The sequence below is a fragment of the Rhyacophila brunnea genome, unplaced genomic scaffold (genome assembly GCF_057557595.1).
Source record: "Rhyacophila brunnea isolate RB1 unplaced genomic scaffold, BYU_Rbru_1.0 scaffold_4, whole genome shotgun sequence".
NCBI lineage: Eukaryota > Metazoa > Arthropoda > Insecta > Trichoptera > Rhyacophilidae > Rhyacophila > Rhyacophila brunnea.
Window position 1 is genome coordinate 22,049,075 of NW_028233068.1, and position 17,942 is coordinate 22,067,016.

Sequence of the window (17,942 nt, forward strand, 5' to 3'; positions counted from 1 at the left end):
TACAATAAGTAATTTATAGGTATCTATATTTTATAGCATTTTAATTTTCTTTACTAATACTATTTTTAAGTTTTTAAAGGATCACCGTATTGAAAGTGTTATTTTTTGTCTTTCATAATCGTTGTCATTATATTATTACAATATTATCGATAGGTACCTTGCTGATACCTGAATATCATTACTACTAAAACTTATCGCTATTTTTTATAATATAATCTGCATTTTTAGAAAGCCGAAAACATATTTGAAAGCGTAGATACTTTATTGTAATTATTACATCATGTACAAAAAGCAATATGTTGGTACTAGTTATAGCTGTGGAGACTGGTAGAAAATGTGATTAAATAGCAATAAGTAGCTTAACACGATAGCAAATTGATATTATTACAAAATTAAATAACTGTTGTATCCTGTATAGGCGAAATGCCCCTATGGGGAGAAAGTATATAATAGTATTATTAACTTTCAATCAATCATGTATCGATACACCAGTAACTTGGTTTATCGATTTAGGTATAATTCTATTTTGATTGCCTCAAAATAAGTCATTTTATAACTCGTCACCTCAATATTGCAAGTAACTTCGATTATTACAATTTTCGAAAATTAAATAATGTTCCAAACATTGCACATAATTTATTTATGAAAGTAGCTGGATTTAATTAGTTATTTTAACACGTCTCTATAAAATCATTACTCAATTCATGTTAAAATATAAATAACAACTAGGTAGACCACCCCAGAAACAAAAATAACTACCTATCTACCAAACGATTAGATAAAATATTTTTTTTCTATTTGGTATCTTTCTGAGATGTTCACAATAATTACGTGTCTTCAATAAGGAATGATTATTAAATTTTGTGCAACACTAAAATATTAGTAATAATAATTATTACAAAGTTAATAATAATATGTTTAATTAAAAACTTGATAGGTATGTAGGTATCTTAGAACATTGGTGTTCTGGTCAGTATATACAATATGTACATGTTTGTAGATTGTAGGCAGTAGTAAGGTACTAATGTCTTATTTTTCAAGTAAGTATAATAAATATGAAAAAATTTCATTGATTTAGAAAAATATTATATATCACCTTCAGTAACACATATTCTCAACCACCATGCAAACAACATAGGTACCTATTTACCCAGTAGTTGAGTAGTAGTTTAATGTGACGCAATTATTTTTTTATGTTTGTATATGTATTGATAATTCGTTCTTTCAATTATTGAAATTTTAACAAATATTGGTGTGAATGGTATGGTAATAATTTATTTGATAATGCTAATACATAAATTATATTGATAAGACAGATAGTATGCCTACGTATGGTGTAAAACTGTAAAATAATTGATAAACATTTTAGTTTGTACGAATAAACGTTTACACGAGTGACGTACCTACATATTATATTGTCCAGTATTAGGTATTAAAGAGCTAAATAATAGAGTAATAGCTCATAGTAATGTATTATGTAATATCTTATAATATTCGGCGCTCGAAATGGAAAAATTTACGAACCGGAGCGCTCGACAGTTTTCTGAAGGTATTTAAATAGTTATCAAATTTTATGTGTATTTCATAAAAATAAGTAGTGTGTTATATTTTCTATTGTATGTCCTATCTAGCTCAAATAGTAAAATTATCTTTTCCCCGAGACGGAGCGATAATTTTACCAATTTCACGAATAGGAACGGCGCTCCAGTGCGCTCCGGTCCATTTCGAGCCGTGATAATATTGGTGTTGGACAATCGTATTGCATTATGCATATTATGAATAATAATATATTTGCTTAAATTAAATACTCAAAAGTTGATAAGGTTGTGTTAATTTTGATAAGGTTGTTATTATTGTTATTTTTCTTCGTAAAGAGGCATGTTTATGTTGTTTAAAAGAAAGAAAAACATTAGGTTATTACTTATTATGTTTGTCAATTTTATGACTGTCTACAATAAATTCTACAACCTGATTACTATTAAGTTATTATAGTCTTACTTATATTATCGAAAATATATTTTTTATATTATATTGAATATCTTGTGTTTAACATGAAGTGTTAACTGAGATTTGTTGTAGTAGAGACTGGATATGGGCACATCCATTTGCTTTTAAAATAATTACAATACTTTCATACACACGTAAGTTTAGTTGCAACACATTGATCTATCAACCTACTCAATTTCATTTTTTAATTTCGTACCCGTAGCACGGATAATAATGTTGGTACTACTTCCTTATCATGTTTTTCGATTGAATTGCGTTGGCAATTGGCATCACTGGCCACTGATCAAAACTGGTAATTTTTGAGGGGCGCGAACGTTCGCGGTCGTCTTTGTATTGACAGCTGTTTAACGCTCCTCGGTATCAAAGTCCGTCAATTTTATTTAAATGATCAGATAAACTAACAAGTCAACCGTGATTTAAATAAAACATTTGTGAAATAATCATCGTCCAATCAGTGCTGGAACCAAAACATCGCAAGGAATATCGACCGGGCGAGAGATTGTTCGCTGCACATAATTATTTTGAATATTTTACTGTAAGTGAATTTAAAAATATGTCGATTTGTATATTGTTTACATTATAATGTGCATGGTTGCGTATCAAAAATAAATCAATTGACGCAATAACTTCATATCAAATAATGCCTACAACAAAACAATTTAATATTTGAATCAAAATAATGAATGAAAAGACAGTACCTACTTAATCTAAGTATTTTAAAAACTGCGACCTGTTTCTTTTCGATTAGTAGGTACCTACTTCATAATTATTTAAAATACGGTGTTATTAAAAGGATAATATCATTCAATAATTTATGAAACTTTCACCAAGGTAATATTAATTATAATTACTTATACTAGCACGAAACGTCATAATATTTAGTTGGTACATACATAAGTGAAAGGATTTTATTAATATTAACTTACTAATAAAAAAGGCAGGTGTATTGTTATGTAATGATTTGATGTCCATTCAACATACAGTTTGCTCGGTATGGTATGTTTGATTTGTGATAGGTTATTATTAATATCTACTAATATTATAATAATTTATACTGTATTTGAATGTTTTAAATCTATTCTATATTATTACCTAGGTACCTAAGTACCTTCCAACTGCCTATAAATATTTTGTTTAAAAAATATTATCTTTGCAGATTTTTTAAAGTAGGTACCTACCTACCTACATTGCTTAATAATTTAATTACCCATGTTCTTATTTTGTTCAATTTGTTCAAAAATATTATATTCAGGAAATAATTGAAAACTGTTGGATAATGACAGCTGTATAAAAAATACAAAAAATATAAGTGTCACGATTATTATCTTGTCAACAATAAGTTCTAACTGCCTATAATATAGGTACCTATGTCATATAACAAATAACACATTTATGTGTGTATAGGATCAAGAGATATATTATTATAAAATTGAATTGTGAATGACAAATTATCAGTAAAGCCTTCTCGTTGAATATTGCATATTTAAACATACGTATAAAAATGTTGATTCTTGTTATTTTGAGAATGTTTTGATTTATAAATATGTAACGTTTCTCAGTGCTCTTGCACTAGTGTTCTTTCCGAGGGGGTTTGAATTTTTTTTACTGTGCTGATGGAGTTGTTCTTATACATAGAAGTTCTACAGAATCCATTTTCTGATTTCACTTGCTTACCTGTGCCTTAGTAATATAATATAACGTTATTGGCAAACCGCTCGGTCGCAATAAAATGTCAAAAACTATGTAGACGTCAAACTTATACAAATTTAGCTAATGCCTCATCTTATATTATAGTAAATCAATGGTTCTTTCAACGTATATTGGGTTTTCTGGCTGAAAAGCACTACACTTCTATAGATATACCGTCATAAATTGTCATGAATTTAGAACTACTAAGCTCATCTCAGTATAAAAAGTATGAAATGATATTATGTCAAATGTTAGCACGTGGTGCCCTCACTCAGCAGACAACTTCATACTGGTGGAATAATTCTGGTTAAAGATTACCTGGTGTAAGTTAAAGATAATGATTGACAACATAATTCTGAATCTAGCCTAGTACAGGATAATTATTTATTAATAAGTACCCAGTTATATATAATGTAGTAGGGTGTTAATACTGTTAATGAATAATTTGTAATACTTTTTCATATGCGTTTACTAGTGATATAATTATCACTAGTCTGATAAAATAAGATTACTATTTCAGAAGATTCGTATCAATCAGATTTGTATCAATTAGTTTCATATCATATAGATTTGTATCTGTTTAGCAACTTGGTGACATTTTTCACTTCAGTGCGGTGATGTTTGCTCAGAAGTAAATTTATTTATCATGTCATTTTTGTAGCTGATAAACATGAGTTAGATACTTACTTACTTTATCTTTTTGAACGTGGTTTAATCTCATTATTTTAACGTCCAAAATAAATATTCCTGTCAAACAATGTTTTTCTTTCATTTTAACTTATTAATATTATCTAACCAATATGTTGAAAACTTTCTTCTTTAGGTATTATATTTTTGGGTTTGAATTTTAAAATATTGTCATAGATATAATGTAAGTAAATATTTCAAAATTCTTTTATCGTGTGCCCCTGATAAATTGTTTTGTTGCCTTGACAATAATCTATTTTGACGACAAAATAACGGAATACTTCTAATAACCTTATACAAAAATTATCAATTATTATTCATGTACTTATTTTGTAATGTAATGCCAGTAACATTCCCTAAGTATAATAATATATAAATTATGCATATTATTTCCATTATACATATACGTCGTTTTGTTTTTCAGATATACTTGCAATAATACAAAATGGCTGGGACATCGTTTGCCGTGAACATAGAAAAGCCGAGATATGACCAAAGCACTTACGCTGGCCGAGCAAAACATTTTCTGACCATCACAAATCCGTTGAACCTTCTTGCCACTTCAGGAGACCTAGACAAAGCAGCCGAAGTTGTTAAAAAATACAGGTAGCTACACAAAGAAATTTTACTTATCGGTCCTGATGCATAAACTGGACTTAAAAAGGTACTGCTATTCAATGTTAAATATTATACAAAGAATTATCATAAAATCATTAAATATTAAAATATACAGTAAGTAACAAAGCATATTTGTATGAACATAAAGGGTATATTATAACGACATAGGCAACATATTATGTATACTAGTTAAATTGCGGCATTTTTGACTTGTATGGACTTTAATCTAACTAAATGAAGGGGGCCATTTGTGCTGCGTGTTGTAATATGGAAAATTAAAATTATAATAATTCAGTAATGAGGTTTGCTGTTATATAAACTCAAAAGGATGCTACACAAGAAATTATGCTGAGCAGACCAGTTCCTCATTTAAATTTTCTATTGTACATCTGTCTAGCAATAATAAAATGTCTTAAATTCATTAACAACAAATGTCATCAGCTGCGGAAAACAATAATTTATTATGGAATAATATAATATGCCGGACAGTTTTTGTAGTTCATGAGTTGTACCACCTTGAGGACAGAAAGACAATGCTATCAATTCATAATCTATCCCAGTGCTATTTATCTACTTATAGAAAGGCATGTTAGAATTCTAAAACTCAGTACCTAGTTATATTGTTTGAGTTTGATTCCTTGAATATTTTTGTTGAATCAGGCAAGTTAATAGGCGAAAAAGAAATTATGATTAAATTTAGATAAATGCACTCCAGTTTCAAATGTGTTTATGTGTATAGTATCACAATAATAAGTGCTTAGATTGTTCACATCGATGCATCATTTCAAGTAAACTGAGACATACTTACATTTACAATAATTAAGTACATTTTTAATTAAAATAAAACACAATGCGTAGTACCTGTTTCATTTGAAAAGGAATACAATATATTTCCACCAAGAATTGACAGTTGTTAACACCATACATGTAAATTATTACATGATTTTAACATTGGTTTGTTTTTATATAGAAAAGATGGACTGGTTCCTCCACAGCTAGGCGAAGATGGCTTATGGAAAGCGAAAAACCTATACGATTCTGCTTTCCATCCTGACACTGGTGAAAAAATGCTGTTACCTGGAAGAATGAGTGCTCAGGTTCCCTTCAACACTGCCATTACAGGGTGTGAGTATGACATTATTTAACATACAAATAGAAATGAGCGTCCACTAAAATAATTATTAGAAACAACTGAGTTAACCGATTTTCACGGCCTGTCAAATAGTATCATACAATGATAACGTTGCGTCTCACTCTTGAAGAATGAGATTGGTGAGACAGTCAGCACTTTTATGTGTAAGCAGTTATTATCGCGATAGTTTAAAATACACACTATTGGTGCAAGTAAATCTATACACGTGTACAGGCGCTATAAGTACCAATGAATCATTGGCTTAGTCCAATAATAAGTATTAACTAACAAAATTATAATAATGTTCTTTTCCAAAAACTTTTTAGTCCACGTGTCAATATTTGTGATAAGTGGCGTTTATGGAATTCAAGTGTCAACAATTGGTTGTAACATCAGATCAGTCTTTTCTCTCTATGTATCATATTTTCAAATTATGACAAAATGCCCTTTTTTATTACCTAGCTGATCAAACCTTAAGTGCGACAAATTATAAGCAGAATAGAATTAAGCATAAGGGTATTTTTTTATATCTTTACAATTTATACGTTTTCTATGTGTTAGAAATAAATTATTTTAGATTACAACATAATAATATATTATGAATACATGATAATAATTATTATGTATGAATATGAACCTATTTCTTTTTAGATTTTGACTATACATTACCTTATCTATTTTTGGAAATAGATTCCCTTTTCTATGGTATAATTCTTTGATAGGAGATAATGACTTTTAAAGTACCTACATATACGTACATACTAAAAAATAAATCAACATTTGACATTGAGTGACTTCTTTCATTCATAGGCTGTGCCTTGGAGAATGTTAAAAAACCACTTAGAGACTAAGTACTCAATTCAATACAATTGAAGTGACTTCTTGCCTTCTTCGTATGCCGAAAAAATAAGGCATACCTATAGTATGACATATCATAATTATGGTAGATTTTTATACTTTAAAGTAAAGTTTTATACTTTATACTTTTTTAGCATATTTTAACAAGACCAGTTCCATTTTATGCATGTGTTTTAATAGCCGAAACCAGTAATGGTAAAAAAATACAATTTGTGGAGAAAGTAAAAAACATCTATCTTCTTCGGATGTATTCAGAGGTATTCATCAGATTCTACCTAGGATTAACAGTTTTCCGACCATGTCCGATCCTAATAGGATCATTTATGGGCCTCCCCAGAGTAGAGGTTTGTATTAACAGATTTTGTTTTTCCGAGAAATGGATGTCAGCCACTTGCTCAACCTATTAGGTCCATACTCTGACTCATGCACAAATTGAAAAACAATATTTGTACTTCCAGACCCAGGATTCGAACCTGGGACCCACGACGCTATATTACTTTCAGGTATATTTATACGCCCACAATCCCATGAAAAATCTTTACCACTCTATGCAGCGTCATAAAATCGCAGCCAAGATATGAGGGTTCTAGAATAGAGATGTAGATTGAGCATGCCATACCATATTATGAAGAAGTACATGTCTATAAATTTGTCACTGTTATTGAATCAAATGTAAACTAACCCTTATGCTACTTATATAATTATTGTCATGTCTGACGATGAGATTTTATGCCTTCATGCAAAATTGTACAGTTGCTATCAGTGTGGTCATTCATGAAATTAGTTGTACAATAATGAAATCAAACCTCATTGGCCGTACCAATGGATTGAGAAATGGCTGGTCCCGATTGCTTTATGTGAAACATTAATAATTCAATCGTAAATGTCAACAACTGTGAATGCTTAAACTATTAAAATGTCTTATATGTATGATATTTCTATGATTTTAGGTATGTTAATATTTTACCGGTCTGCTCCTGCAGTAGTCTTCTGGCAATGGACCAATCAGTCATTCAATGCGCTGGTCAACTATACCAACAGATCTGGAGATTCTCCGATTCCTCAAAAGTATGTCATTCCGTATCATTACATCCCTTCACATTGTTTCCACTATCAAAAAAATCAATGAGTAATGAATACCACCTTCAATAAGATTTAAGAAACTTGAAAAAAACATTGATCCTTATTACTTTGAAAGAGTTCCGTATCAAGCGTCATTCTGTAGATTGAATAAAAATATGATATTGATGATATCTTGATAATTTGACCTAACCATGGCCGGTTTATTTTTATAAATTGAAAATCTCAGAATTTGTTTCAAGATGGTTAAAAAAAAAATCAATAGCCGTCGTCTGACCGCAGATTTGGTTTGGTTTTCAGCTACTTGACCGAACCTTAGAAAAGATGAGTCTCCGCTTTGCCACATTCTTGTCCGTGTGACCGTTGAATAGTTAAAATTTTTGTATGAAAATAAATAATTTATTATGTTATCTGTTCGCCTTATGACCAACATTCCAGGTATGTATTTTGGCTGTGAATTGAGGTATTAGTGTATAGACTAGAGGCCGTTAAACTTTTGCCCGTGCTTGGCATTATACATTTTAAAATTGCCAAGAACATTCTAGAAATATTTTTTTAACTGATTTAACCCTTCAAACTTAAAAATATGTAATATCTCGGAAGTACAACTTGCCACCAACTGGCACGTTGTCGATTCTTTGTAAAGACCAAATTCTTCTATTGCAAGAGGAAAGCTCGGCCACACAACTGCATTTAGAATAAGCCAACCCTCATGAAGCATGTCTTCGTGATTACGTCAGTCATTGAGGACTACCATGGCAGCTCACAAACTCTATGAGTGTTTGTAATGCAGTCGTACTAGTGTGCCCCTGAGAATTGGCGGAGACACTATCGTACTCAAATTTCAAAACTCAAGACATTTGGGCACTGGTAACATACCACATCTCACTGCCATATTGGAGCACAAGAAGCATGCATGTTTTGAACAAGCGGAATTTTTCTTCACAGAATACAGCATTAAGATTCTATTTGCATAAGAAAAGATTGAATGTTAATGTTAATTATATCAATTTGACAAAATATCGCTGTTTAAAAACACGTACATGCATCAGTATAATAAATTGAAAACAATAGATGCCTTTTCAATAATAATTGTTTATGTCGTTCCTGAAACATTATGTATGCCCGCTTTAAATCAAGAGCCAGCCAAAATCATCCATTCGATTTAGTTGCAAATGAATATGTAAATAGAATGCTGCTCTATTTATTCATCATGCACAAGAAAGATAACAGTATAAATGTGGTTCTGCTTTTCTGATTTGAATCGAGCATTAGTCTTGCGTATACTGTGTAGAATGTAGATCATAATCTGCATTTAAGTCGGAGTGGACTTGCAAAATAGTAATGTCTATTTCGGCAATTGATTATAATTTTGATATTTCAGGCAGCTTCTCACATCTTATTTATGTGCAACTGGAGGTGCTTTGGTCACTGCATTAGGACTTAACTCACTTACAAAGGTACCTAATAATAATATTCAATTGATAACTATTTACACTTACCTAGCATCATTATTTAAAATTTTATTTTCAGAATATGATAAATGTGTTGCTGAGTTTCAAAACCCCATATAACACTTTTTCATTATGTTGAGAAAATCAACAAAAACTTTTTGAACTATAATCTTAATTATTTCAAAAAAGTGTTATAGCGGGTTTTGAAACTCAGCGACACAAATATAATGTTATATAATATAAATGCGAGCTCCTAACGAGGACTATGTGTAATGGGTTTCTGTATTCATACCATTGTAATGAGCGAAGAAAGGACAGATTCTTCTGGCATTGCGGCCACGATGAAATCACTTGAACGGTGTTATACCCCGTTTACACGTGCATGGACTTACTGCTGACAGTATGTATTATCACGGCCATAACAAGAAAATACACGTGTAAACATATATTATCATGCAAGTTGCAAGATTGCATGCATAAATCAGAAATGTTCGAAAGCTTCTGAATTTTCATACGACAGATGGGATTTGTTCAATATCTGTGCCTGCTCAGTAGAACGATAGTGGCAAACCTGCTGGTAAAAAAACGAACTAAACTGCGCAGACTAATTTTGAGGTTAACCAATTTTAATGACCTGTCAAATAGTACTATAAAATGACAACATCGTGTCTCGCTTACTCTTGAAGAATGAGATTGGAGAGACAGTAGGCACTTTTATGTGTAAGCAGTTATTAGCGTAGTTTAAAAGCAAGTACTGCAAGTAAATCCATGCACGTGTACAGGTGCTATTAGTGTCATTTGAAAGTAACGGCACCAACATCTAAATGAGTCACTTGCACTGTCACAAGAATCTGACACCACTCTACTTGTATGTGTATGTAGAGGATTTGCTTTATGTCAGGTAAGTCAGGGATAATATTATTATGTAGCATGTCATGCAAAACCACAGGATGTTGACGCTAGGCTATCTGAACTGGCAAAAATATGTAGTGGAACCATTTAACCATGAATATGTGCATATGTGAATACTTTCCAAGCACAGTATCTAGGCAGAGCAAATGTGATTATTGTATTGATTTGTCTTGTTTTGTCACATATCAAAACTATCGAACCTCAAGATAATGCGGTACATTTTATAGTAGTTGCCCAGGTAATGGAACCCTGGCAGTAAAATTTAATTAGTAAGGCAGTACTTTCCAATGATTTTTGTGACAATGCATACTATTCAAATTATAAAATTTTCACGGAACATTGAAGAATATTCATGAATCTGTCTCTTTTCAAACTCTTAAATATTCATATTTTATAAACATACATATTTCGTATGTATATATCTTTGTAATTTTGGTTTTCAGACAATGCCCAAAGTGGTTGGTCGCCTTGTTCCATTTGCGGCAGTGGCTGCTTCCAATTGTATCAACATTCCGATGATGAGAATGAAGTAAGTTGTATTCATAACATCATGCAAATATTAACGTATAACAGTGGCGAAGGGTGGATGTAGGCTGTTGAGATTCAACATAAATGGTTAATACTAAACATTGTCAGTAATACTTATTTGTTTACATCACTGGCGGCTCCCTCTATAGGTCATTCGGTCATTGACCTGCCAAAATAAATACCTAAAAGTGCGGCCACACCGGCAACAAGTCGCGCGACAACTCGTTAAATTTTACGATAATTATCATAATTGCTTAAGAAATTTTACGATAATTATCATGCTTATCGTAAAATTTAACGAGTTGTCGCGCGACTTGTTTTCGGTGTGGACCCGGCATTACAATCGACATAATAATATTAATAATATGTGCAATGTCATATATAATAATATTAATAATAATCGGTGGATTTGAAATTATAGGGCGCGCGATATTGTGTCAACCCAGTCTATTGGGCTTTTTTTGTTTGGGCGATAATTCCCCGAACAAAAATATTGTGTTCGCCGGCAGTCTGAAAATTGACCCAAATTGAATATTTTTATAAAATTTTCTCTCTCGTTTCTCATACATAAGACAGAGATCGATATAACACAAAATACGAGATCGAAGCTTGTAACGGTGCGTGAATTACTGTAATATCGGCAATGCCCGAGTGTGAGACAAAAGATTTTTTCACCTAATTAAATGAAACAGAATGATAACACTGACTAGATAATTGGTCTCAAGACGCAACTGTGTATGCGGTTCGGATTCGTTGACAGGTTTTGACGAATGCCTTTGGTTATTTTAATAATATATAAAGAGTTTTTGGTGATTTATAACATTTTTGTGAAGCAGTTAGTACGCACGCAGTAGCAATTGAAGTCTGTGATACAATTATAATGGAAATGGAAGCACGATTTGCATCCAACGATCATCTCATTATATCCGATTTGTTAAAAAAAAAAAAAAACACTGATTTTAAAAATAATTTTCCCACACGTCAAGTAAATTTGGTAAAACTGTTAGAAGAAATAAACATAATCAAGTTAAAAAATGAATTATTGGTGTTTTATCAACGAGATGATTTGCATGGCGCTATTAGTGCAGTTTCTCTTCTACATTTTTTACTCAGCAATAATTTCAACGAAACATTTTCCGAGTCGATCAAAGTTCTCCAATTTATTTGCGTCATACCAATGATAACAGTTGAAAGTGAAAGATGTTTTTCCACTCTCAAAAGAATAAAAACCTTTCTACGCAATAGGGCCAGGATAGACTGACCGCTCTTGCAATGCTCAGTATTGAAAAAAAATATGTGGGAAAAATAGACAATTTTTATAATCGTGTGATTGATGATTTTTCAAAAAGCAAAGAAAGAAAAGTGGACCTGATTTACAAAAAATTATAATGCGTTGTGTGCAATTTCGGTTAACGATGGGTTGGCGTTATGAAAAACGGACATTTTTTGAAGGGTTAGTAGGTACCGACCTATAACAATTTCTAGCACTTATTCTATAATGTATAAAAAGTCAATTTGCAATACGTCTTTTCAGTATACAACGAAAAGGCAAATTAAAATAATATATTCAAAATTGACCTGCTAGGTTTTTCCGGATTAAGCCGCCAATGGTTTTCATTGAGAATACAAATTGCACATGGAGTTGATAGTTTTTAAAATTCAATTGAACCCTGCGTAAACTAAGTCTTAATATATATTAGACAAAAAATTCTTCAATCTAAAATTATGCCTTTAAATCATAAATAATTTTAGATATTTTATAGATAAAAGAATATTTTTTTATCTATTATGGTTTGGCTTAGGCAGGCGTTACATGAATTTTAAACAGTTGCAATTTATACACTTAATTGAATGAAAACAAATAAGTATGACTGACAAAGTGTACACTATTTTTGTCAGATCTTCACTACTTACTATGATGTTTTGGTTTAGGCAGGGTTTAATTGAATTTTAAAAACTAACCAGCACCAAATGAGATTGCTATTCTTAGTTCAATGAAAACAAATAAGTGTTATATGACTGACAAAGTTTAGTGTACACTATTTATGTCGGATTTCCATAGCCTACATCAAACCCTTTGCCACTGATGTATAAAATATAATAAGCACATGTAGAATATTTAATTTGATTTAAAATTTATTCAGCACACTGATATGTGTTGATGGATATCAAACGCCGTAAAGTCCACATATTGAAAAAAATGACTTTTGATATACGTTTAATAGAGTATGCAAATCTGCACATTATGGTATACTGCAAACCCCCAAAAGTCCACTGTTTACGTATGAAATCACGTTTCGAAAGATCAATATTTTTTCAAACCACCTTAAGTCCACAAGCTAAAGATGAACGATGGCACCTATCATTTTCCTTAATTTATAAACAATTATAACATAAAATGGATGTAGAAGTGGATTTTGTGGATCCAGACAAAGCCAGAAAGAGGTCGAGCACCGAAGCTGAGAAGAAAAAATCCTTGTAGCCATCGTGGGTATTAGATTCAATTATCTTACAATATCTCACATGTTACAACCATTTGTATTACACGATATGATAAAACTGCATTTTTCTCAGTTTGACATTCAGTGGACTTTACGACGTTTGATATGTGTCAACACATATGTTGATGATATGAAATCTTTCAGAGAAATCCAAGAAGGTGTTCCGGTAGAATCAGAAGATGGCCAGAGATTAGGAAAGTCAACAACAGCAGCTAAAGAAGGAATCGCGCTTGTAACAATGTCTAGAGTTTGTATGGCTCTACCAGGAATGGGTAAGTTGTCATAAATATTGTAAACTACCAATAATTAGATGTAATTAAATGAAAGAAAGAAGATATATTATGTTCCTCATGGTCCCCACAAGGGGGGGTTAACAGTGCTCTAGCCTGGAGGCCCAGGCTCAGGAGGGGCCCGGCCCGCTGGGTCAACCAGATAAGTAAGATAAACACACATCACAAATTGACCCCAATACTAAAAAAGATGCCTGCGATCTAATTTACTTCAAATATTAATGTTGATTATGGTTTTTAAACATGTAGTTATGTGATGTAATTTTTGATGTGTGTCGATACTCGACAATTCAATAATTCAAGTGGATGTATTAAAAAATACTAAAGAAAAAATATACTGAATATATTCGCCATACTGCCTTTAATCTTCGTGATAGCTAGGAGGGCCTACCAAAGATCCTGGCCTGGGGGCCCGCTTCAGGGTGTGGGGGCATGATGTGCATACATCCTACATATTTTTTTTTAAGTACACTGATTTTGAAAAACAGATCTATAAAGTGAATATTTAGAATATATTTCCTATTCGAATATGGGTCTGGAATTGCAAGAATTAGGAAATTGCTAGCAGTCGCTGCCGATAATTTATTGTATGCCAGACAATTAAAATATGTGGATTTTGCGTTCTTTTAATAAATTGTTGAATCATAGTATATTATGTCTGGTACCATACTTACATTTATAATTATTCACAGAAATTCACGGCCAGTCCTGCTTAGCAGTGATGGATGTATGATTATTTATTGCATATTTTTTTTTCCATTGAAAAACAGGTTATATTTGAACATGACTATTTATTTATTTCAGTGGTGACACCAGTAGTGATATCAGCATTAGAGCGTCGCGGCCTTTTAGCACGTCGCGCGTGGCTTGCTGGGCCAATTCAGGTGGGGCTCGTCGCCGTCTGCCTGGCTCTTGCTACCCCGCTTTGCTGCGCTATCTTCTCACAGAGAGCTGCTATTCCAGTGCATCGACTTGAAATTGAAATTCAGGTATCCATATAAGATTGTTAGGTTTTTTTTTTATCTAGCATACACCCAAGGCGGCTTCAGAAGAGATCCACTTGCTACCGTACGCATTTATGTCTGTAAAATTTAATCTGTCTTCAATGCGTTAATGAGGTTTACCTCTGATAGGAAGATTATAATGTCCCCTAGGAGTGAAAATGATAGATTACTTTTTATAAGTATCTTCTTTCTCCCTTCGCAGCTGTATTATAATAAATTGTCGAGTTACGACACATTATCTTGAGCCAATTATACATCATACTTTTTGTACATCTATTTGTTGGGTACCTACTCAAGTTGTATTTCTAATACTAAATAAATTATATTTGCCTTTTTTAGATTACATTGCTTATACCGATTTTAACCATCCTTTTGAAACTGCTGTAGTAAAACATTAAAGATTTTTTTTCTATAACATTATTAATTATGCTACCCAGGCTCTGCCAAAAAGTAATTAAGGCAGTTAAAACTCTTCAGATAAATTTAGTATAAGTCTTTTACTGTCATTATTTACAGTATTTTAAAGTTTTTAACATTTAGTTTTTCACATTTTCAGGAGAATATCAAGAAACATTATCCAGATAACTCGCCATCATTAGCCTTTTATAATAAAGGCTTGTAAGGTTTTGATGACATCAAGATCATTACTCCAACATCTACACTCATGGATATTTCATCAAATTTTGCATGTTTTTTAAAAAAAAATATAGCAAATATAAAAAATATATTTTTTATAAACGTAATTCCAAATTTGATGATTGTAGTCATTATGGTATTTACTCACCTTATTACATCTTACGTCGCCGTATAACTTAATAAAAGTGAATTCGTTTTTCAGTCTATTTTTGTACATATTTTAAATTATATAATATACAAATCTGCAGTCCAAATATATATAACGATTATTGGTTAATAGTCATGTGTTATGTCAATAGTTAGTTGGTAAACAACCAAAGAATGTATTCGAACCATTTATAATAAATTATAACAGTTAGCCTAGTTCTGAGAACACATATTATACATTATAGTTTAAACTGTCGAACAAGTCATAAGTAGAGAAAAGAATCCAAATATTGCTCTAGCATGTAATCTTCGTAAATGCAAAATAACTTAGTAAAGACGGTTTAATTTTCGTATTAAATGGAATTTTGAAATTTGAAAAAAGTTAAACACCCTCCACCCAAAATGACGATTTCTGGTAATTATGAAGTTTGTAAATTTTTCTGATGTTTTCCGACCATGTCCGATCCTGATAGGATCATATGGGCCTCCACAGAGTGGAGGTTTGTATTGACAGATTTTGTTTTTTACGAGAAATGGATGTCAGCCAAACTTGTTCAACCTACTAGTCCATACCCTGACACACACAAATTGAAAAACAATATGTGTACTTGCCAGACCCAGGATTCGAACCTGAGACCCACGGCTTTATAGTCCAACGCTTATGCCGCGCGGCCACCGTATGATGTATTATACACGTGATGTATGTATGTATTAATACTAGCCAGACTGATAATGCTTTTCATTAATACATATTAATCTTCTCTTATACAGCGCTATATCCATAAGCACTTTCCTCTGACTCTTATTCTTCGTCATTCCTCTCAGTTTCCAGGCCTCCCCTTCCTGCGCCAGCTATCCTTCACTCAGTAAATCCACCTCATTCTTGGTCTCGAACAATCTCCAACTTATATGAATGGTTCAATTGAAAAATTGACCTACTAAGCCAAATGATGATTATTATTATTACATTTTAATATGGTAAAATAGAATGAATGAATTAGTTGCTTGGTGTAACAATAATTTAAAGCACATATTTAACAATAATAATTGAATAGGTATGCATTTATAATGGCATTCATAAACAGTCTTGCAGATTTACGCCAACTGTCACGAGCAATCGTCAGTCATACCTAGCTGTTACGGACAGCGATTTAGACACCAATTAAATCATGTTGACGCTTGTTGTGATTGAGACTTAAAAATATCATTAATTTGGTAAAATTGGAAACAGACTGTCTTTGTATTTTGTTATTTCGAATGTTACCATAAACCCATTGGGGATGATATTTAGAATAGTAGTATATTTTCGGTCCATGCGATAATTATATAGCCAAATGTCAGATCATGCTGTCAATAGTACAGACTTTGCAGACAGTCGTTCACTATAGTCGAGTTGGTTTGGGCAAACAGTATTTAAACTCTACTATTTTGCTCCAGATTATCCATATATGACATTTTTATGTCACAGGGGGTCAGATGGTAAGCGGGGATTGTGTCGAATCGTGTAATTTGAGCATAAGTATTTTACATATTAAGGATCTATGAAAGTTCATCAAACGTATATATGTTATTTTTAATAACTGTAAAATCTGTAATAATCGGTGACGTCCCGTGGTGATGGGTAAGTCATGCGTTGCATAGGGGCGGCGAATGAAGGAATGAAATACATATAATGCAATTTTTTGGAAGCAGTGGTGGTTTTCCATAAAGCAGACGATGCGGTCACTTAATTAGAAAATATCGACATTAAAGTTTAAAAAATAATCGAAACAAAAAATCATGACAACATGTCCATTGTTGTATTGTAATTAGGTACCTGTTGTAATTAATATTCTAATGGCGGTTTATCGTGACTACATGACTTCCATTACCTAAATTTACTACTGTTTGAGAGTAGGTTTGTGAAAATGGTCTAATTATATCAATTTAAAGATTTTTGGTGTATTTGTCTGTTAAAAAAAATAGGTATGAAGCTAGGTACCTAATGAATTTTCATATAATTTGAAACTAAAAATGGAAAAGGGCAGTATTCAAAATCTGCTTAAGGACAACATTTTGCCTAAGGACCTCACTGGTAACAATTGTAATTTATAAACAATTCATGTTTACACTTATGGAGCTTTTACAATTTCTTAATTCAGCAGCTGTTACATATATTTATGTTACATATTTTATTTCAAATATTTATGTTATATTTGGTACTTTGTCGCTTATTTAATGGTGCCACTAGAGACGGCAGGAAGTTGTGTTTTTTAATTTTGTCAAATACTTTTTACAATGTGTTATTAATTTTTTTAAATTTTATTAGTGTATGACAAAATGGTTTTTTAAAGGTTTTTAGAAGTATGCTTGCGTTCACAGGTATAATTTTAAGTACACAGATGATATTTATTTATGAC

The 17,942-nt window shown here is 31.8% G+C and overlaps 1 protein-coding gene across 1 annotated transcript; it reads left to right on the top strand.

The window, feature by feature from the left end:
• Positions 1-2,301: 2,301 nt before the first annotated feature.
• Positions 2,302-17,298, top strand: Sfxn1-3 (Sideroflexin-1-3). Its single transcript, XM_085954119.1, has 9 exons — positions 2,302-2,542; positions 4,808-4,989; positions 5,972-6,126; positions 7,942-8,059; positions 9,456-9,531; positions 10,881-10,966; positions 13,611-13,738; positions 14,561-14,745; positions 15,317-17,298. The coding sequence occupies exons 2-9, from the start codon at positions 4,829-4,831 to the stop codon at positions 15,380-15,382; spliced, it is 975 nt and encodes a 324-aa protein (XP_085810245.1). The 5' UTR covers positions 2,302-2,542; positions 4,808-4,828; the 3' UTR covers positions 15,383-17,298.
• The last annotated feature ends 644 nt before the right edge of the window (positions 17,299-17,942 follow it).